Genomic DNA, 23,964 nt, shown 5'->3' with positions numbered 1-23,964 from the left:
CTGAAAGTGCTAGACATGAACGCCTTACAAGAGAAAATAGCAATTGATTCGATCAGAGCATTTTGCATTCGCATACAAAGTGCAGTGGGTAGAGACACCTGCCGAACGTTCCACTATATGTACTCGTATGTGGCTTGTTATAATAAGTTGACAGACGAATGATTCAGAATTATGCCAAAAGCCACATTATTTCAGCTGTGTCATAGGTTAAAAGTTATGTGCGTTTATAGCCGAATTTGCACTGAACACAATTTTCAGCGCTGCTCTAAGTTAGGTAGAGATACCACCGTAAACTTAGGTATTGATTTGCTATAAAATATAGAAATAGAAACCTTCTTTTTCAGAAGCCTCAAGTTTATTTTGCATGATAGAATATTTATCTTTTTAAGTTTTTAATAAAGGTAAAGGAATCCTTTAGTGAGGTTGGTAAAGTAGACGTATTTCTGTGCAAGGGTTTCTTAATAATTATTCTGGATAATTTTATTTTGCTAACGTTAATTCGCGCTACGGCTGGCACAAGCACCAATTGATCTAGCTGGCCGCGAGCATAGTCGTAGCACGCGTGGTTGCCTCCGTCAGCGTTCTAGTTAGCTACGCCTCTGCTCAGCTTGTGTCGGCAGTTGCGCGCTGCCCGCTTCGAACTACGCTCGCCGCCACCGGACGAAAATGTGTCTCGCGCCCACTGTGTGCTGAAGTTTAGTGTCTGTGTTCGTGTTCTCATTTCGTACATACTAATAAAATTTACCAGTACCTGCCAGTACCTGAAATTTAGACAATGATGGCACCCGAAACAGTGGTAACCGTGGATCACAACAAGCCCAATGCGCCGCCGCAGCAGCAGCAACAGCAACAGGGAAATGCGCTTGAATGGCTCAAATTCAACATCGACTACTTCAAAACTCCTCCAGGCCTACTCAAAGTTGTCGAATTGGTAAGTAACCTACTTTAGACTCGTATATTTTGTGCGATAAGTTTATTAATGCATTAGCTTACAATTTTCCCTCAAATTTGCTTTAGTCGTCGGCAAGTCCTTGGTAAACCTGTTTTATAGTTTGTGTTGTCTACGTCTGTGACATTCTTACTTTTACGTTACGTTACTTTGAATTGGCCTCTCTAGCCACTAGTTTCAAATGAAGAGGTATCATCTACTAACTTTAAGTTCAATAGGTCATTATAAGACGGATTCAGAGAGCCTTTTAAAAAAAACATTACTTAAGTAGGTATTACCTACCTACGTAGTTGTTTGCCGACGTCTGGAATGCTGGTTGAGTTGTACAGTCTTGTGATATAATCAATAATCGTCGAATTAATTAAGTACAATTAGTATTCACGTATATGCTTGCATTTGCTTAATTGAGATGTCATAATAATTAATCGAGGTCATATCTATTAACAAACTATTACTTTAGCACCTAGCTAATTATTTTTTCCAGGTAAACATAATTTTATTTACTTAGCAGCCACCTACTTACTTGCTACGTCTTTACTGTGTTTGGATGAACCTTGAAAACAATTGACGTGAGTTACAGAAATTGGTAAAGTCACGTACGTACTACTTACGTTTCTACTTACTTTGGTTTCTTTAACCACACAGGAAAGCTTATCCATAGGCTTGTCAGGCCATAACTGGTGCACAATGAACCATTCATATCAATTAAGCGTATATCCTTAGTATAGGTACACAAAAGATTAACATTTTGTTACTTTATGCAACTAAAGGCGTATCTTCTACCTAGGTATATCTATAGGTAATAAAGCGCTACCTTCTATACTACGAGTACCTACTCCTTAAGACCTTAATTATCGTTGTGGATTTAAATAGCTAGCTAGCCTAGATCTGTTAATGTCCGATGTCTTAGTTAGTATTAGTAAATTAAATGAATGGGCAAAAATGACACAAATAGCGAGATCTCAGTTATAAATTATATTGGGACAGTCATAAGTTCAAATAAGGCGTGTTCTGATCGCCTACGTGTGCTGATATCATCCAGCGTTTACCTGGGACCGCAGGCCTTGTATAACGCTAAGATATTACAATTGGAAGTACACAGGTACCACCTAGGTACTATATACTTTAGTAGGTGGGAAATTAAACGCTATTTGCATATTCATTAGCCACCATTACCGCTTCAAACTGAGTGACGTCTTCATAGTCATCATAAGCGCAACCGCAGACAATTCAAAATCATTTGATTTGATTTTTAACTAAAATTAACTAAATAAACTGCATTGGTTTATTTGGATTAGGTATGCTTAATAAGCTTAAAAACTGATACTCCTTTTGCAGTTAATTACTTCCAAATTATTTGTGTTCGTTAAAATTTCCATTACCTTAATAATACTCCTTGTCACATACCTACATAATGGAAACAAAACGGTTTGGTAATCGAACTTACAATGCAAAAACCATTAGACTAAAATAGAGTAGTACACAATTGTACCAATACGTTCGTTACACAGTTGAACACGCATTTTAAATACTCGGTGAAGCGTTAGAGCAAGCCTTTGGTTAACTTGAATGCATTTTCAGTTATTTAAACAAATGAAGCATACAAACATGCCTGGTAACCATTGTATTTGCAAACCGATTATTTTATGTACCTAATCGTATTTCAAAATAAAGTAGGAAATTATAACCTCATGATGATTTTGTAAAGAACTTAGGTACAATAAAAGCATAGCTGGGCACCGTTAATCAAATAGTTAACTTCGTTAATCGTTAAACCGTTAATAAAAAAATTAACTTCGTTAAACGTTAAAACGTTACATTTTGCAAGATTTAACGCAAGTTAACGTTAATCGTTAATCCTTTAACACAAGATAATAAAACGAAAAAAATAATTGTATGCAAATTGCAAAGTTCAAATAATTTCGAAAGCTTGTATCGCGCATGGAATTTATTCCTCTTTTATGTTTGCGCTACAAGCTTTCGAAATTATTTGAACCTCGCATAAGTACAATTATTTTTTTCGTTTTAGTACAACTGCATTTCAGAATAAAAGCTTGTTTTAAAAAAGTTTTTTAATTATTATAATTTTATTTTAAACTTTTTAGTAGTATCTCAATCTCAGAGCCTTGGTTCAATTACAATACAATTTAGCACTAAAGTGCTCGAAAAGACAAATCCAGCAAACCCAAACTCGATAAGTTTCCACCGTTTCGTTTAGGAATTCCTATGGCCACCTCCTGACTCCATCATTAGGACCCTGGACATCATCTAGTACGAAAGTGCTCGAAAAGACAAATACAACGATCCCAAATTCGATGCGATGCCGCCGTTTCATTTAGGAGTTCCTATGGCCACCTCAAGACTCCATCATCAGACCAGTTCAATGGTACCATAACATTGCATTGTCATCGTACTTACATAAGTATACCAAATTTCAGCTCAATCGGTTGAAGAAAACTGGTCTTAAATTCAGTTGCAAGAGTTGTCACACACATACTAACAAGTGTCGTTATCGTTAGTGATCGGGTGGAAGCCCAAACGAACTTGTCAGAACGCGTTTTACTAGCGTTTTTCAGCGTGCCTGCTGTATCTTTTTGGTAAATAGTAGGTACTGGATTAACGATTAACGGACTTAGAATAATTTAACGGAAGTTAACGAGTCCGTTAACATTTTTTAAAGTTAACTTAAAAGTTAATCCGTTAAAAGAAATGTTAACTTCGTTAATTAACGATTAACGGATTAACGAGTTAATGCCCAGCTATGAATAAAAGTAACTTTATCGTATAATTAGACGTCGCTGTAAAGGTCAATAGCTGGTTTAGGTACAGTTAAATATTCGGTTAATTACAAAAAAAGCCATGGCGTGAGACTGAAAGCGTTGACCCATGAACTTTTAAGTCAATGACCAAGTTGCTACTATTATTCATCATTATTAACAGTGGTCCTGGAAATATTCTAATTATTTTTTATTTCTTTCATTGTTTTGACCACATAAACGCACGCTGGAATTTTCAATTCTTGCCAGGGAGAGTGAAAACTTTAAATGCGCCTTTCTTGACCTACGTAGAAGTAGATTATTATGAAGATATTGTTTATGTATGACTTGTGCATGACAAAAAGCTTAGTTAAATATGGAGCTCTTTTCAACGAGATTTTACAAGCTGTTAGCGGTAAAAGCTAGTAAACCTTTGCATTGCCTTGAAAAGGAAAATATGCTGCACAAATCACAGATAACCCGGGAAATCCAGGCCAATGACGATAACGATAAACTAATGCTTTTAAATGCTTTACATGCAGTTATTACCAACTATGGAGTATGGAGCATAATAATAATTAATAACCCTATTACAAACTCTGTCAGTTATGAAAAATAGAGAAAATTTTATCTAACTCTAGGAACATTCCAAAAAGAACGTAAGCTTGCTAGTTTGCAAGTTTACGTCGCCTCATTGCGGCGGTGTTTAGAGAGGTGAAGTAAAAACTTTCGAGGTTGCTTAACCATGTATGTACGGGGCAACGAACATGCGTCGGCAAAGTGCGACCATATTAACGAGCTATTAAAATTTTGCATTCGTAACTTTTATTTGAGAGCGACGCGGGTGAAAGCTGGCATCGAAATGAAAGTAGTTCTGTCTACATGTGGTTCTGCATCGCCGTAAGCCGTAAGTGGCCAGCGCCTGCGCCTGCCTATGGAGTCGGAGTGGTGTCGTCTACCTGTCTTAAGCCGGTACTTGTACCGGCTTAAGACAAGACCGGCTCAAGCTTGCTTGTAGTTTTCTTTTCATTTCACTCGCTCGATTCTTGGCAAACTTACGAGTATGAGAATAGAATACACAACTAAGTATGTATTACTTAACTTTCACTAATGTACGCGTAAGGCCTAAATTTGAGTAGACATTAATTTCAAATTTTTCGTGTGAAAAGCTAGTTCTCTAATGGTTTTCATTTGTAACAAAGCACCCAAATAAAAATATATCTATTCAATTAGCGAATCATCTTTATTTGCAACAGATTTTAGTTTATGTAGAGACATCTCAAACGCACACATTTTATTTCTAGCATTCAAATTCCAAAATACGAGTAAGCTAAAATTGTCATACTATTCTCTCCCACTAAGGAAGTTGTCGACTCTATCATGCTCAACATTTACCTATTTATTGGTGCTTATTACTTGTAAATTGGTTAATTAGCTATATCACGCGAGGTAGCAAAGTCATTTGTGAATTTAAAGAAGATTTCCGAGGGAATACATATGAGATGCCATATAAAATAGGTGGTTAGGTAGGTACTTGAAACTCGTTGCAAAACAGAGCGTATCTTGCGAGAACTCAATTTATTAGTCATTGTTTCTTACGTGTTTTCATTATGATGTCAGTACTGTCGTGAGATAAAAAATTTAAATACTGTAAGTATAGTACCTAGGTAGAGTATTTAATAAGTACTACTAAGCAGTAAGTATTTTTATTTGAGTAACGATTCATTGGCAAATATCGCCAGAACTCTCCTTTTTTACTGAAAACGTTTTTATGTATAGGTACATTGATCTAAAGAAAAAGAATAAGTAATTACTTAAATAGTCAATGGCGGCATGCGAGTACAATATAAGCTCAAGGACTGTCACAGTTGATTAGCATAAAACGTAAGTACGAGTATAAATAGTGATCTGTGTAGCTGCTGTTATACCTACCTATTGTGTTTGCTAATATCACGCAACTGGCCACGCCAGCTTGAGAAACTCAGTTTAATTTACTTAAACACATTTTTTTATAAGCTATGAAGTTTAAGATGTATGAAACGGGTTTAATCTTTCGTTATGTCACACTTTTAATCGCATTTACTACAGTTTATATTTATCTGACGCCACGGCGGCAGTCGCTATTTTCGGAAGATGCTCATCTCTTGTTCTCTTTATTTACCTAGTCGAACGTGGCTCGTGTATTGTGTGGGGTAAAAACAGCTACCTGGACATTCTATTCCGAACCTCCAAGGCAGCCCATTAGGGACGCCGTTAGTTTTTGTTTGGGTCAAAGCACCTACCTTGCATTCAATATCTTTCAAGACATTTTCAAGGTTATTAACTGACGTAATGTTTGTGAATTATCGTCTTTTTTTATCACAAGCCAGATTCGCTATTCGTAGTGCTCCACCCTGCTGAACGTGCGTCGCCGGTTAAATTTGAACTTAATGGGTAAGCTAATAAAGATTAAGAGAGGAATATTCCTCGAATTACAGTGGCAATTAAATTACAAGTGACGAATGCGATGATATTTAGGACATGGGTGTCGTGGTAACATGACCTTTGACTCTATGATTCATTTACTCTAGAAAATGTGGTCCATTCATTAGCTTCAATCACATGCTCTATTCTTGAATTGCCTAATGCCATATGAACAATTGCAGAGGTTTACTTTAGAGCCGACACACATCAAAGCGATGTGTCGCGTTGCGACATCACATCGGATCGTCGATTAAACAGTGCAGTCCATTAATGAGCTTCAATTCTCCGTAGTGACTTCAACAGCTTGATTGTCTACCTCTGCCAGAGTAATCTCTGTGGTCGACTTTAAGGCGATTAGAGTCCTCAATGACCTTGGGCGTTTGACCTTCACGCCGCGAGCAACACCCGCGTACCCCGCACCAAAAACTCCGATTTGACACCGATCAAAAATACACGGGCATAGGTAGATACAGAATAGAAGCTCTTTCTTCATACATTACTGCCTATTATTTTAAACTTAAATTGATGAACCTTGATGTCGGTGTCATTTAACTCAGGCGTAAAGGTATTTAATAAAAATAACAAAATCCATGAACATTTTGTACGGGATAAAATTTTATTTTATTTTTGGTTATCGCCAAAGCTACGGTCAAAGTTAGGTCACGTCAGGTGGTGCAACTTAGCCAAAGAAAAAATTCATTTTGATCGCTAATGTCAGTTTGTAGCGAGTGACACAACCTCCCCGTCTGAAGGCCAGCGGCCGACTGCCGCCCGCACCCCGCGAAGGCCCCCTCAACAGCAAAACGTTCGGAATTTATCAAAAGTAAAATTTATGAATGAAAGTAATGTTCGATTGAAAAACGCAACGTGTCATTTAAAGATTAAAGAATTCCCAATCTATTCGTGCAAAAATCTTTTAAATTAACATAGCCGTTTTGGAGGAGTAGGGAATTTAAGTAAAAAATCGATGTCCCGTATTTATTTTTTTAATCCAAAACAAAGAGACGTAGCGAAAATTCAAACGTCACAAATGTAGTCCTTGAACTGTTGTATAACATATATTTTTTTCAACTATTTCTGTCCAGCAGTAAAAGAGGAGTAGGCTTTACAAAATGCCCATTTAGCGCGGATTGAGGACACTAATCGCCTTAATAAGCCTTTATTTTGTGGTTTAAAAGAATGTATTATTTTATCAATGCTAGCTTAGAAGTCCCGTTATGTGCGTGTGCTCAGCGCATCTGACCGCAGTCGGTGCTCACTGCACCGTACGGTTTCTTGCGAACTGTGTTCATCATTGTTTTATTACGTGGCGTGTGTGTACACACCACTAATGACCTAAGTCATTTACTTAACATTGCCTTGCATGCTGTGTTTCACACAACTGCATTGAACTTTAGCTATGTATTACCTATTCCTAGGTAGGTACATAACATAGTCACGAACGATCAAGAAGTAGAGTCCAATTTAAAATTAGTTATTACTAGGATTTTCCTCTTATTTTATAGGTAAAAGGTTGATTTTTCATTATTTTCTCATTTATAAATTTTCACTTCAGTTCAGGATAAAGTCTTAAAACAGTAACATTTTGGAAAAAATCGGCGGTCTATCTCTCTAAATTAGTAGGTATGCCACGCACAAGCATGGCCTACCTCGTAGATACTCGTAAATGTTTTTGTAAATAAAGCTTTCTCTTCATTGAGATAATAATAAAAAGTGTAATGTCACGAAAAACTAGTTTGAAGTTGTTTGAAAAATTAATAGACTAGAGTAGAGATACTAGTGGATACATACTTGTTTAAAACGATTAGGTAGGTTACACACTGCTAGAGTGTTTGTGAGGAATGTCTTATTTTATATTAGGTCGATAAAAATCAAGAATCCAGAGAATCAAGCAGCAGCTTTTAAGCTTTACAAACTTAAATTCGTTATCAGAAGACTGTGATTCAAGATTGTTTATAAACATTGGTTGGTTTCGCTTTATCGAGCAAATTATTGAAGCGGGTATGGAGTAACCGCGTTACGGAAGTGAAAACGAGACTATTGAAATTGAAATACCTAACTTTCGATCAATTTTCATAACGCGTTATGTGTACAGCTCATGTGAGCAAGTCATTTGTATCAAGGTTAATAATAATTTGAAATCGATAGGAACTGTTGCGAAGATAAGGCGGGGTTGACGGCTGTGTTCACGGTAGAGTTAGCCAGTGACAATAAGTAAAGCCGATTTGCAACTCAAAGGGCACATATTGTGGCATCGATTAAATGGACAAATTATGTCAGAGGTGTTTACAACCCATGTAGTAGAGACCTGTAACATAGGAGGTACATTACTACTACTATTCTTGAAAATAACTATAAGTAGGTACAAAGTGGAATTTTGTAATGCCACCTGAAAGGAAAGTACCTACTCTTAATAGTGTAGATAGATTTTTTAATCAAAGAAAATATTTATTTAGTTTTGAATACAAAGAGAACTGCATCCAAAGATTGCAAGATGTGCGTGCTAAGAATTGTTATGCTGGGTTAACAGGAACGACTCGTAGACTAAACATCCAGGGGGCAAGCGAGCCCCTTCGAACTGAAAAATAAAGTTAGTCTTAAGCTGAATGTAGAGACGAATACGTCTTACACGAAATTAATTTTTAATTATTCAGGGCAGCAGGAGTCAGGACAGCTTCAGTATGGGAAATATGTAAAAATGTCAAGTTAATTCTTCAGTTAAAGAAAGTAAATAAAGTTCTTCAGTTGAAAAATTTGACATGTGGCCTTGATGTAGTCAGTAAGGTTACTCCTATGTAGAGACAGATACCTTGTATCGCACAACAGATAGGCAGCACATAAAAACGGATACCTACTTAATTACAAAAAATACAATCAATCGGATTGTTACAATTTAGGCGGTCTTATCGCTACAGATTCCTAAATTTGCGACAAACGACGCGGGCAGCAGCTAGTCAAGTATAAGTTATCTACCTGCAGCTACTAATAAAGTTAGACTACTTAATGTAGAGACTAGAATGGCGATGGCGTCATTCCGAGCGTGAACACGATCTTGATGAAAATTAACATTCCATTCTTAACTAGTTATTTTACTTTGAAGTCCTTTAAAAGTATTATATAAACGTCGTGAGTCGATTTGAATCATATTGATGATGACCTAAACCATGAAATATGTTATTTTTAAGAACGGCATATTTTGTGATGATAACATAATTTAGCTCTTAAAAGTAACATCGACGCCGTAGCGAAAAAGGTATATCCGTTTTAGGTTTTTCACAATACTTATTATCACTTGTTTTAATGAGTCACTTCGCTGATTACTTGACAAACGTGTTTCTGACACGTCGTACTTTGGATGATTATTGTAAAATATGTTTTTACGAATTTTAATTGTGCATGTAAACAACTATAAACCAGTGACCTCTCATTCTGTTACCGTTGACCTTTTCATTATTGTTGTATCTTAATAAAAGTATTATTAAACTTTGGGTTTCAAAGAATCAAACCCCATTTACAGTATACAGCGGGTACAATATATACAGTGTGAGTCACGTTAAAGTGTACATATGAAAATAAATGAAACTAGACCTATTTTTATCGACAAAAAAGAGGTCAAAAAATTTTTGTGATTTTTTTTTTAATTTTTTATATAATTTTTTTTCTTCCAATTACTCATTGGAAAAAAAACGTAATAACTTTTAAACTAAGCTGTATATCCTGATAAAATAAAAACAGTAATAATGCTAAATAACAGACGATACTGAAAAAATACATAAAATACCCAGAAAATGTCAACAAATAAAAAAAAATGATACTTTTTGAAAAAAATCTGCTTAAAAATTCGTATTTTTTTTGGTTATTTGATAAATTTCTCAAAAAAATGCCCCTCTAACAGGTGGTTTTTATTACTTTGTATTATTCTCTATCGTATTATCTTTGTAAAACCAAAAATCGCATGTTTCTATCCCTATCACAACATTTGCTATGATCGTTTGAACACAGGCCTACCACAACATTATTCTCCGCTACAGGTAGAGACAATTTTAATTGTAACTAAAATGCTTATTTTACTTCGAAATCTTTTGTTTTTATTTGAAATCTTACTTGTCTTTATCAAAATTACAAATCTAGGGCCATTTTCAGTTTCGTTGTTAACGAAGCGTTGAATGGCGCGCCCGGAGAGGCTTAGTTCAAACGATCATTGCAAACGTTGTGATAGGGATAGAGATATGCGATTTTTGGTTTTACAAAGGTAATACGATAGAAAATAATATAAAGTAATAAAAACCCCCGGTTATAGGGGCATTTTTTGGAGAAATTTATCAAATAACCAAAAAAACACGAATTTTTAAGCAGATTTTTTTCAAAGAGTATATTTTTTTATTATTTGTTGGCCTTTTTTTGTGTATTTAATGTATTTTTTAGGATTGCCTGTTATTTAGCATTATTACTGTTTTTATTTTATCAGGATATACCGCTTAGTTTAATAGTTATTACGTTTTCTTTACAATAAGTAATTGGAAGAAAAAAAATTCTATAAAAAATTAAAAAAAAATCTCTAAAATTTTTTTATCTCTTTTTTGTCGATAAAAATAGCTCTAGTTTAATCTATTTTCATACTAGCGGCCGCCCGCGACTTCGTACGCGTGGACCCCGTTTTACCCTTAGGGGTGAAGTTTCGAGTTTTTTAGGGTTTACCCGGAAATTATTCAAACTTTTCTCGCTGTAAAAACCATCCTTGGACTTCAACAAACATTTAAAAAAAAGAATTGGTAAAATTGGTCCAGGCGTTGTTGAGTTATGCGCTTACCAACACATTTTGCGATTCATTTTTATATTATAAGAAGATGTACACTTTAACGTGACTCACACTGTATATAGGGTTCTATAGTCACTGTCACTTTTTCAAAACTTGCTGGTGTAACATTATGAGATTATTGTTCTTTGCTTTTAAAATTAGCCTTCTTGGTAGAGTGTCGGTCGTCCAGCCATGCTAGAAAGCATGCCATGATAAAATCATAACGATGATTTTAAGAGTAGGCGCACACCGTGGATTTTTCGTCGGCCGATAGTTTAGTCGGGCAGTTGATCAGTATGGGCATGTATGGGAGTGCGCACACTACGCCGATTCGATTTGGCCGATTTTTCATACAATTTAAAATCGGGCACAACTATCGGCCAACTAAAAATCAACGGTGTGCGCGCCTACTAAATGTATTGGATTATCGTGCAAATCGACAAAATGGGTCGATAAAACTTTATCGTGGCTTGCATCTTAGGCCTAGGTGTCTATGTCTCCTTCTGTCGCAATACGTAACAATTTGGGCTTCCAAAGATTTCTGGGCTCGAGTAGGTCAGTATTTTATAGCGCTCCTTTACTTTCCATTATCCGGTTCGATGTCTTAAATAATATGCTGCATACTTTGGTCGTAGTACCCACGCTTACAAGGCTTGCAAACGACATAACTTGGTCACATTCGAATTGGTTGTGTGGGCTAAGCAGGTATGTAAGCACTATGATTATGTCGTCCTTGCCGTCTACCTACGAAATTGGTTACCCACGAATTAATTTTTTATCGCCTACAGTTCTGCATAGTTGTGTTAACTTATTATGCAAATGTTACTAGCATTTTCTATCAAGTACAAGTATTCACTTCTTCTCTAGACCACGTCCTCCTTAGGTTTTTATTGAATCAACTAATTTTAAATCTATTAGGCTGGGTTGCACCACCTAACTTTAACGGTAACTATAACGATAACCGGTGCTTTTTATAGGGAGTTTGACAGATTTTTGAGGTTTGTCAAAGTTAAAGTAAGATGATGCAACCCACCCTTAGTGTAGCAGTTAATTAGTTTCCTTATTGTCTGTGAACTTGGGAACATACCAGGCAGCTATGTTTTCTTAACTCGTAAGTCATGATGTTAGAGATAGTAAATTTAACCTCAATGATTTCAAATAGTCATGTATAGTCGTGATAGATAAGTTTTATTGTGACCGTAGCGGTAGAGCAAAGTGACAGGTGGTTTAATAATAAAGTGTGTCTATGTACAGTAATGTTAAGATCATAAAGTAGGCATTTTACCTAGAAACTAAATTCAACAAACCACTCTTAAGTATTTGCACTAAGCGCTAAGTTTGTGTGCTTACCTATTATAACAGTTGTCTTACCTACTACCTAATTCGATAGAGTTCGATGTCCTTGATGCCGTCACGGATGACATGTCTAACTCTAATGAAGTCTGCTTTAAAACATTGTCTTCAGTTTACTTCGTAACACCACTTGATTGATGACATCAGAGAGTTATACTGGCGCGTAAGGTCACGTTTTCATAGAGATGACGTGTTCGTAGCTGTTTAATATATTTGGATGACCAATATTATGCTCCTGGCAGTGTTCTTGAGACAACTTTGCATATATTTAAATGTGTTTGCATTGCCACCATAAACATGCAGCTATCGTAGTTATTTTATATGTGCGTCAAATCGGTCGACCGATTTTTCTTATCACGATGTAACTTCACATGGTGCTTATTGAATTGACAGAGTGTAAAGATATCTGGCTGTAAAAATATTAACTTTTTTATGTAAAATGTATATCTGTATAAGTCATAGTTACTTCCTGCAGTTGAATGATATCATAATGTTTAGTATTTCTGGAACAAAAATGAATTTTATTTAATTGAATAATATTTTTAAGTAATTGAATCGTCATATTTTATCTAGTCCTGTAGTACCTATATTGGTTAAGGATAGTTATTTGAACTGACATGATTAACAGCGTGACCAACTTGATTGATGTTTGTTCAAGAATCCGGACCTTACTGTACTTTACTGCAATTTCTTTCACTCAATTGCATTGGCCGAGATAGGTTAGTTACTTAGTTAAGTTCTTGATTCTCAGTAGGTAGATATATCAGTGCGGAGATGGGCTTTACGTATATTTTATACCTATTTTCGGTACAACCTTGATTTTTAATTTTAAATTTTAATGTAAGATATAATTGTATGTTATTATGTTAAAAAATAACATAATGAGTTGTTTCACTCATGCAATGCATGAAAACACTTCGCAGGCTAAGTTCTAAGTTCATTATTATTATTACATCTTATATCTTGTTTGCGAATGTGATAAGTCTCTACAAACTGGAATAACTAAAGTCGATGAAGACTAACTTAAGAAACAGAAATTTCTTTAACTGAAATGAATGTTTAATAAGCACCTAAAACTATAGAAAACTTTTACTGTTTGCCGATAAACATATAAATGACTGGTTTCTACAAAGAGAAAGTATTGATCGCTGTGTTGTGAATTAATTAACCTACAGAGTCGCCATTGCCACTTTACCTACAGACAGATTATACATTTGTTCTACTGGAACTTCATGAGTAGTAAAATTTGCATTTAAAGCAGTACGTGACATGAGACTAGACTTTTACTTTCAGTGCTTTCCGAACGTTTTCTTTCGTGCTGATTGAAATAAATTATTAAAAGGCATATACCTACCTAATTGATTTGCTGCCTATTTGCAACGTTTGTTTAATAAATAAAATTATACCTTAACAAAGATAATATTTAAGTAAGTAGGTAAATAGGTCTATTGATTATCTGACTGGACGCGTTAAATGATGAATGTAATAAATATGGCCATTGTAGAGTATCGTAAATTAGTTTCTTTCGTCATCGCATACATTTTCCGCAATCATTTTGTACACATACAAAGGAAGAATTCATATTTACGAAACCAGTTTAGGTGTGGTTATAAATACGCACCATTGTGATGACCACACGGCGCACACGCTTCGGCAGCGCTTAAAAATTGGTTTCTAATGATAGATGTAACATATTCTTTGTTGATCTGCAGCTTGGATTAAGGTTTTTTAGTTTAGTGATGTTTGTGCATGAACTTAGGCTGCGTTTCACGTTTACATGAACATACATGTTTTTGCATTAACCTACGCTGCGTTTCATGACAACATACGAGATGAAAAATCTGTTGTTTGAGGGTCATCGATGAAGAAGAGTCATAACGATGATGCCATTCTTATTGAAATGGAATAACAAAGCCCACGATATGCACCTTACATTTTAAAAAATCGAGGCTGACCCAAAGACCTCAGAAGAACATGCATAATTTTGATGCTATGACAGTACCCTTCCAAGCATCTGTGACAAGCTGCAATCGTCTGACCTTGTTTGACGTCGTAATTTATGAAGGGATGCCCACGACTCGACGGTGCCGTACCTTTATAGCGAGGACTATCGGATCGGAAATCCGGCCACGTTTAGTTATTTGGAGCGAGACTGCAACGTGTAAAAGCGTTGATGGTCTGTGAACCCATTGATGGTCGTACCGCGGCGCGGTGGCGACCCATACGACGGGTGGGCGACGCACTTTCTCCATATTGTGTGCAACGGCGCACGCGTCTCACGTGACACACATTTTTGACCCCGATCTACGTCACAAGATTGCACCGTGAGCAGATGGGAACGCTCAATGTACAACTTTGTTTTGCAACAAATATCATGAGTTCACAAATATTTTTCTGCTAACAACTCGCTATTTGTGTTTTCATAACATTGGAGACAATAAAAGGTATATTTAACATTTTTGTAATACCCTGTGAGAACCGTGGTTTAATTTACTCAATATACCTAAAGTAAAAATATTTGCTCTAATAACAGGGCATTTACGCCTGATATCCATAAATGGATTTCTTATCTTCTTTTTCACGTTATTAGTGGGACTTATGTCTAACAGCGCTATCTGTAGATTCGTCATTCATGTGACAGGTAAATTCTAGGGTATAATGACCCTTATGGTTTACACGAATGAAAACACATGACAGACACTCAAATCTAGACTTAGGCTGGGTTGCACCATCTTTTTACTTTGACAAACGTCAAAAATCTGTCAAACTCCATACAAAAAACACGGGTTGTCGTTAAAGTTACGGTCAAAATTAGGTGGTGAAACTCAGCCTTAGTTGATGATGACAGGTAAATGTTAAGAATAATTCATACATGAGAATTTAGTGATTTGATTACATAAAACTTAGTTAATTTGAGTTAACTAACTCTACAAATTACAAACACTCTTGATTCGAACCTCAAGGTTGTTGTAATGCACAGGACAATTTTCCTCCCATAGGGCAGAGGTCTATTCATTAAAATAATATTAGTAGGTATCTACTCAGGTAATTTAACTTGAGTACCTACCTACCTACCTAAACAGGCTTCCATTCAAACAAATGCGAAAACATTTTCAGCGAATGATATAAAAATTGTATTACATATTTTTAAAGGTTTTATTTATTTATTTATTTNATGTTTATTGAGATGTGTTTAGAAAAAAAAAATGTTAAGATTGTGTTTTGTGTATGCAAAACCTTACAGGCAATGTTATATGATTGAGAAATATTTATTATTGTTAAATATGGAAAGTAAATGGCAAAGTTATGAATATTTCAGTTTTAATTGTTTCGATACAATTTTGAAGTCATGGAACTGATGTAATAATAATTTTAACATTAATTTGTAGAATTGATAATTTGAGAATAATATTTTGAGATAGTTTAAGAGTAATGTTATATTAAGTTACCAATATTAGGATCCCACTACACAATTTTATTTGTTTAAAATAATACTATGAACATTACGAATACTTGATATCATGTTTACGATAGTTTAAATAAATAAAATGGTAAATGTGTCAGAAATTAAATATGAAATGCATGAAATTGTGTCTAATCTGTAAACTCTATCATTATTTTATCATGGTAAACAAGGTTATTGAAAATTTTACAAAACTGAAATGACATATTATTTTGTAGTATGTGTGTTTTATAAATTAAACAGTAAATAATTTTATTATCAATTATTAACATTATAATTAATTTGACCCAACTACTCAATTATATTATATAAAATTATAATATCATTGCAACTACTATAATATGTAATACTTTAAGTACTTATAATATTTTATATTTTGTAGATCGTAAGTAAGAAAACTTTGCGATGTGTAATTTTTGTGTTGATATTTGAAACAATTATTTTTAAAGAAAATTTGGAAAAAACTGTAAACTGTAAAACTATGTAAAGTAAAATTTGAATGAGGATTTAAAAAGTGATGTAAATTATTTTCACATACTTTGTGTATTTCTAACATTTACTTTAAATTTAAATATTGACTGTTTTGTTAATTAGGAAGTAATGAAATTTTTTACAACATCTAAATATTTAATTAATACTGTAACATCATTAAAAATCTGTTTTTCTGTTTATGTTTGATAGTCTAAAAATCATCCTATTCAAATATCAGTTTATGTGGAATTTTCTAAATTAGTTAACTCATTAATGTATTTCTTTTTCTCTAAAAATATCAATGTTTAAAAAAAAAATATTGTGGTCTGTAAACTTTTGGACTTTTTATGTTCAATTACTTTTTACAATTATGGTTTGTAATGAAAATTAAGATCATTTGAAATTAGATTTTTTTTTTGGATTTTAATGTATTTTGATATTTTGTTTTGAACTGTTGTAACTAAATTTAATATTTGAAAAAATATTGTAATCCAATTTTTTTCTTTTAAAAAGGGGGGAGGTGTAGTATGTGTACGCGCCACCCTCACACTAACATAAATTAAGGCTTTATATTTGGTGTTGCTGCGTAAACTGACACACAATATACTCGCATCGTACAGTATAAACTACTTTCATTGACAACTCCCGGTCCCCACATTACAATAATGACCCCCAGGTCGCGAATCGACTCCACTTCCTGCAAAATTTGCCCGTTGACACTGTATACCGGCGATGGACTTTCCCTACTTCTCGTGAAACGAATATATTTACATTTCTCCGTGTTTAGGTACAATTTATTTAAACTACACCACTGAGACAACCTATCAAGATCTTTTTGCAAAAGATGTGAGTCGCTAACATCTTTGATCTGCATGNAGTTTTTTTATTTTTAGAAATGGTTAATTCTATCCAAAGATCCTCGCATTGGCTTTCGAACCGATGCATCCGGCGGGAATGCAGACGCTTGGTCACAGCAATGAGTACCCCACCACCCGATTTGTGCCTATGAAAACCGCTAGTTTCGCGATCCCGCCTGTATACCACGAATCGATCGTCCAAAATTTCTGAGTCAAATATTGTGCCATTTAGCCAAGTCTCGCACATAACTAAGATATCATAGTCACAGCCAATTACACTTTTATATAACTCAGTTGTCTTCGTTCGAAGACCCCTAACATTTTGAAAATATATATTTAACTTATCGAATGTAACTATTAGAAATATTGTACTCCAGTTTTAAAGAAACTATATAATTATAATTAGTACCTAACTTAAGCTAAACTATCCAGCGTCGCCGCGCTACGAACCAGGACATATTCAGACGTATCTGTTTTACGCATATATATGCGTCCGCCTCGAACCCATACATGTTTGTATTGGAGTTCCTTCGCCCGGTTCCGAGCCATACCATGAAGAAACTTGTTGTCAGGTGACAGATTTTCCACTACGTATATTGGTGTTCTCTTGTCTGACTTAAGCCCCACATGTCCCGTGTTTAATCTATCCTGAGGATGACTTTTATTGTATTTCATCACGGCTGCCAACAGGGAGTCCCGGTTGCGAGGGCTGCTTAACTTAACCAGGATGGAACGGGGGCGAGGACTCTCGGGGTTTTTCTTTGCGGTACGCGAGCAATAATGGACATCTGACTCCGATATGGGACAAGACACGGCCTTGCCTAGTTGTGTCACGATTGTCAGCAAATTCTCAGACTTATGCTCCGGAACACATTGGATCTCCAAGTTCGAAGAACGAGATATTTGTTCAATCTGGTTGAGGCGGTTGGTGATAGAATTTAATTCACTCCGTATCATGTCCCTATCCTTCTCAATTGAGTTGATTTTAGTCATACAATGGCTCAAATCCGTTTTGAATGATTCAAACGAGTCATTCATGAATTGAATCGATTCCGTAAGTCCGGAGATCTCGCCTCTAATAGCCTTCAACTGTCTGTTCCAATCACTCTTTAGTTCGCATGTAAAATCTCTCATTACAGCACGCAGCTCCTCCTGAATTATAGTACGCAATTCCGAACGTGATACATTTGTGTCACCGGCCGGTTCAATGAGTGATTGAGGTTTCTTGCGGCGCACTGTAACATTTGCATCGGGATTCATATTGCTAGGTGTAGATGGACGAACCGGAGTGTTAGAGTTATCGCTGCGCGGCCTCCTAGTCCGGCACTCGGGACATAACCAGTCCCTCTTAGCCTTAGCCGATAAATTACCTAGGTCTTCAGCGGAAATAGCAACGCATAAGCTGTGATATGATGACGCACAGGCACCGCATTCCATGCGATCACTATCGGTCAATGTAGAACGACAAGCAGCGCACTGATTCATTGTAATTAAGTTCAAAATCGGAGCTTCTTACGCAAGTAAACAATCCAAACCCCAACGGACGGCGCAAGCGGCGCTTGAGCGGGACGGCAATTATGGCAGCTGTCTCTTATCGTAGCGGGGGAGAGGTAAGGCGCCCCGCAAGTCCGCAGCCGGTTGCCGCGCGTGAATGTTGCGAAATAGTATTTTTGATGGTTGCACTATTCACAGGATTATAGCACTTATCGCAATTAGAAACACGTTACGTAGACACCAAAATCACGCGCACTCACGCTGGAATCACACTCAGTAGCAGACAACACGTCCACTCTCGAGTGCAAGTTGGACGAAAGAGGTTGGTTTTGACTTACGTTATGTATTGTAGGTGTTTGAATTATGCCAAGCCAAGACTAGCTTGATGAAATGAGCTAAGTTCCTACAAAATTGGCCATTTATGTGGGGTAGGTGAACGGTACGAATTATTGGCAATGCTCATAGAGAAGTCCGGTTATTGGTTGAAATTTCTACAAATAACACCTGTTATGTTGCATTGCGACAGGCCAGCGGTTCCGGCAATGGGTCGCGTGGAACCGGTTGCGCGGGCGCAGCGCCCGCCATGCCTCACATTTACCTCGCACCGTTGCCCTAGTGGTACCGGGATGTTACCGCTATTTTTTACATTTTACTAGAATCAGATCATTTTTCGTCTCCAGACGCAGCTGAGATGATATTATTCTGCGAAGAAACTAAAGGTTTAATTCAATATTCCAAGTGAATTAGTTAATAAGAGCCATGAATGTAGAATGTAGCGAAATTATAAGATTAAATGTGATTCCAGATCAAGCAAAAAAGAAAAACATTTTCCTTATGAAGGAAATTAATCGTGTTATTTTCCTGTTGAATGACGTTAGGTACTTATCACCGATTTATTTGTTGTTGGTGGACGTTGCTCGTAGAAACATAATATGTACAACCATGTTTATATGAAAAGATTAATCATTTGACTTGATAGTATCTATAATATACGCCGAAAAAGTAAAGAAAAATGATGTAGAGAAAGGTAAAAGCGGTGTATATTTTTGGCAGAGGCGAGACATTGCATAACACTAACCATACAGACACTCGTAATTATTAAATAACGAGTGGTTATTTATCAAACTTTCGTCCTAACAAACTTAAGTTTATAAATGACAAATTATACTTACCTTTTATTTAATATGGTTCTACGAGGTTTCTGCCGTGTGGTTATGAGTTTACTACCAGCTTTACCATTTTCTTAGTGAAACTGTTGACTTCCACGTATTTCTTCATAAATGAGCTTTTATTAACAAAAGAATCTTTCAATTTTTCCAGATCTTAGGTATTCTGTGCATGGCGCTGGCGTCGCCGTGGTACTCGACGTGGTTCGTGTTCGTGGCAGTCACCTGCTTTATCACCACGCTGATGTGGAGTTTCGTGTACCTTCTGAGCATCAGGGAGGCCTTGAAGATACCTATCAACTGGGTTTTATCTGTGAGTATCTCTATGATTCACTCTTATAACAATGACAGACAAGATGTATCAGTATTTTTATCGCCAATGTTAAGTTTTAGAAAGAGATTTGCTCTTCATTCCATATTTTCATGATAAAATACATAATGTAGAGTTCTATAATCAATATGACTTAAGATTAGTATCTCTAACAACGGTGAATCATAATTTCTACTAAGAGATAGAAGTTTCCTGATGTTAATAACCTTCACTTACTTATCATAAATACTCTTTCTCGTTGCATTATTTTCCACTGAAAGCTTTCTTGTTTTATATTACAGGAGCTGATAGGCACGGCCATCCAAGCTGTTCTGTACCTGATAGCTTTCATAGTGCTGTTCGCTGCGACTGCTCATACTTACTCATCGTTTTACGGTGCTAATGTCGCTGCTGCTGTAAGTATTCCTTTATGTACTGTATTTACATGAAAATAGATGAAATTGCTTCTGAAAATAAATAAGAGATATGTAAAATCTATCCTACACAAACGTTAAATCTTTTTACAGAGAGTCTCACTAGTGTGTTTCTTATTAACATTTATTGTTTGTTGTCTTAATTTCTAGCAATAAATTATCATTAGAAGCACAATGCAACACATTAATCTTTTAAAATCGATATCACCAAACTAAACATTTTTATTGCAAAATAGCACCTATTTCTAACGCAAGAAATGTCACAGTGTTTAACTCGACGTGCTGTCGTCCGTACATCCTATGATCCTATCTCAGACAATGCAGCGTCAATCATTTCCCTTCAAAGTGTTATTGAGTACCAGTTAGCTAACTTAGTTTTCAAATGGTATTTCACAAGCTCGGCTCCGATTTCAGTTGCATAAATAATATTTGCTTGTTTGTGCAGGTGTTCGGTATCTTCAACACGGCCGCGTACGCAGCGAGCGCTTTCATATTGTTCAAAGAGCACAAAAGTACAGTGGGTGTGGCGGCGTGAGCAGCGTCTGCGCCGGGCGGCCAGTACACGTAACCTCAGTAAACCGATGGGACCCTAATTACATCAAGTGACCAGCACTATTGTTACTACTATACAATTATCAGATGATTATTGTTAATGAATTAGGATTTCTAAATGAAATAATTGAAAAATATTACGTTACACACACTGGTAAGATTTATTGTTGTTTTTCCTAATTTAATAATTTATTACACTTAATAAAAACTTGAATGGACACAAGTAGAGCATGACGTGTTGGGCACTTGTTAAATTGGGCGTTGCACGCACTTTATCATTTTACTGAATAAGTGTAATTTTTAATTGTGTACACAAATCTTGTAGTCATCATTTATAATGTATAAAACTACACAAAGGTTAAAGAAATAGATATCAGTATATTTTTGTAAAAAAATGTTTTACTAAGCTGATAAACTTTCGATATTTGTGTGCATGCAGCGTTGTAAAAAAATACCTATTTGAAATTTCGAAAGCACATTTTTTACAAAATACAGGTTTGAGCATGCAATTATTTAAATGTTAGTACCGATATATTGTTACTCCTATGGCCATAGACATAGAGTAGTTTACTTATAGTTAAATAGGTACCTACACAAAGCATGTTTACATTATTTAAGATTACAGTGTTTTACATAAATTATGTAAATAACACATTCACTTTAAGATACCTTTTTGAGTGCCTTACATAGAAATAGATTTAAAATTATGTGATACAGAATGATAATTCTGATATTAAATCAATAAGTCACATGACAACAATTTCCAAATAATTTAATTAATTTCAAACACTAAAGTAGGTACCAAATATTTTACTACCTACATTCTCACGATTTTCACGCATACACTTAATGTTACAAGTTTTCACATGCAATTATTATTATGTTTCTAAATCTAAATGATTACCTAATTATTTATAATTCTATCTTATCTTATTTTTAAGTTTAGACTAGTCTTACGAAATTATTTTGAACAAAACGAATTTTTAAATGTTTCATAGATTAAGCAACGACTCAGAAACATTGTGTAAGAACAAATCATTCACATTATATATGTATAGAAATCTCAAAAATGTACAATACTTACATTACATTTAGTTGTTAATATACGTTAAATAACCTACGTTCCGATAAACATTGCAGCTGCAGATAGGTAATATGTTATTTTTAATAAGGTGGCACACAATTAATCGGTCCACCGATTAATCAAATCAATCATTGACTTATTGCAAAAACTGTTATCTGTTACTTATATCAGTTATATTATTCGTACTATCTGTCTTCTCAATAAATAAAGTATCAAATTATTGAGATTTACAGAGCTCAAAAATACGGAGAAGAGATTTGAAAAAAGCTCCAAATAAGCCGCATTAAAATCAATTAAAATCGTGCGTTCCCGTTTTAGTTGACCTTCTTCTATTTAAAACATGTTATGTAACACTTATAAATGTCATTTATTTATTTTTAGAAACGCTCATATGTTATTGCAATTAAACAATTATGCATCTTCACGAAATGTTGATTACTAAATGTATTTTTGGTTGTGACAATGAAAATTCCATCTTTATTCGGTGAAGAATTTAGATAGCTTTTCCACTTTCAGGCATATCTCTGGGAATGGTGCATACCTGTTCTGTCTCTTTTTTGTCTGAAGACTAATTTAAGCTCTAACACTAATGAGTCCTGCCTCCATTTTTGTATGCCTATATGCATTTATTTGTCTTCAATATGATGTGCTTGATCATGGAATACGAGTAGATCTACCACTAGATATACCTTAACACCACAATATTATGACTGAGTAACTGCAATTGAAATTGAAAATTTGGATTGAGTCTATTCCTTAAAATGGAGGCAGGGCCCAGAACCGTATAATTTAAATAATGATTTTTGTTATGTACTGAAATATTTAAGTTGTGTTGACAGTTTTGCGATTCCGTTGTCGTACAAAAATATTAGGCTGTCTAGCACAGCAATTTGTTTCAGGTAATTTGCTTTGTATGACTACGGAATGATGAAGATTTATACTATAGTTAATGATCATTATTTAACTAATTTGTAAAAAGTTAATAAATATATTTTAACGTATTTTGTACATTTATTTATTTTTTACAAGGGACTAGACCCGGCTTCACTTCGGTGCAATGTATTTCCTCTTGAAACACTCATTCATTGATGAAAATCGTATTAATTAAAATCCGTAGTGTACCTTAAAACTATTTAATCGGACTGAAATAACGGACTGACTTTGTTTTAACTGTGTAATAAATATTATAACGGAAACCTCTTTTCTGTTTTAGTAGTGAACAGAGAGTTGTTTTATGATGTAAAATCAATGATATTCCTATTATAAACTAACATAGTGGAGTAATATTATTTTGAATTTTATATTTTGAAATGAATCACAGGATTGATTTTACGCGGACTTTTTCAAGCTCTACAGATAAAAGTTTCCCGGCAGGCGTGTTTTAAACATTTAATTTACCATTTCACGATAAAAGCGGGTATAATATAATTTTATTGAAAATTCTCATTCGATATCTTAGAATATTTTTCGAGATGAAAAATACATACATACCTACAGTTCAAAATTTTCAAGGCGCCATTATTACATATTAATAGTCGTCCAAACGAATTTTAAAAAATAAAACAAAACTGCTAACATGACACACTTCACATTCCCGCCAAGAAGCCCCTTCGTACATATAATAGAATCCTCTACCTACAGGCTGTAGACTACAGCTCTACATTAATATTATTAAGAGGAAATATTTGATTGTTTGTTTTGAATAGACTCAACTACTGAACCGATTTGAAAAAATATGTATTTTACCGTTAGAATCCTACATTATTTTTGATGAACATAGGTGGTACGAAGTTGGCTGGGTAAGCTAGTATAGT

General features: G+C 35.1%; 2 protein-coding genes across 2 annotated transcripts; one reads left to right on the top strand and one right to left on the bottom strand.

Moving 5' to 3' along the window:
- The first annotated feature begins 586 nt into the window (after positions 1-586).
- On the top strand, positions 587-23,151 carry LOC114353972 (CKLF-like MARVEL transmembrane domain-containing protein 4). The gene is made up of 4 exons (XM_028306172.1): positions 587-931; positions 19,925-20,083; positions 20,383-20,496; positions 20,960-23,151. The coding sequence occupies exons 1-4, from the start codon at positions 776-778 to the stop codon at positions 21,047-21,049; spliced, it is 519 nt and encodes a 172-aa protein (XP_028161973.1). The 5' UTR covers positions 587-775; the 3' UTR covers positions 21,050-23,151.
- LOC114353971 (uncharacterized) lies at positions 17,137-18,945 on the bottom strand. The gene has a single exon (XM_028306171.1). It carries the CDS (start codon positions 18,593-18,595, stop codon positions 17,525-17,527), a length of 1,071 nt encoding a protein of 356 aa, XP_028161972.1. The 5' UTR covers positions 18,596-18,945; the 3' UTR covers positions 17,137-17,524.
- Positions 23,152-23,964: the final 813 nt, after the last annotated feature.

The sequence above is a fragment of the Ostrinia furnacalis genome, unplaced genomic scaffold (assembly GCF_004193835.3).
Source record: "Ostrinia furnacalis isolate ACB-3 unplaced genomic scaffold, ASM419383v2 OfSCF1896, whole genome shotgun sequence".
Taxonomy (NCBI): Eukaryota; Metazoa; Arthropoda; class Insecta; order Lepidoptera; family Crambidae; genus Ostrinia; species Ostrinia furnacalis.
This window is presented reverse-complemented; position numbering and strand designations above follow the sequence as displayed.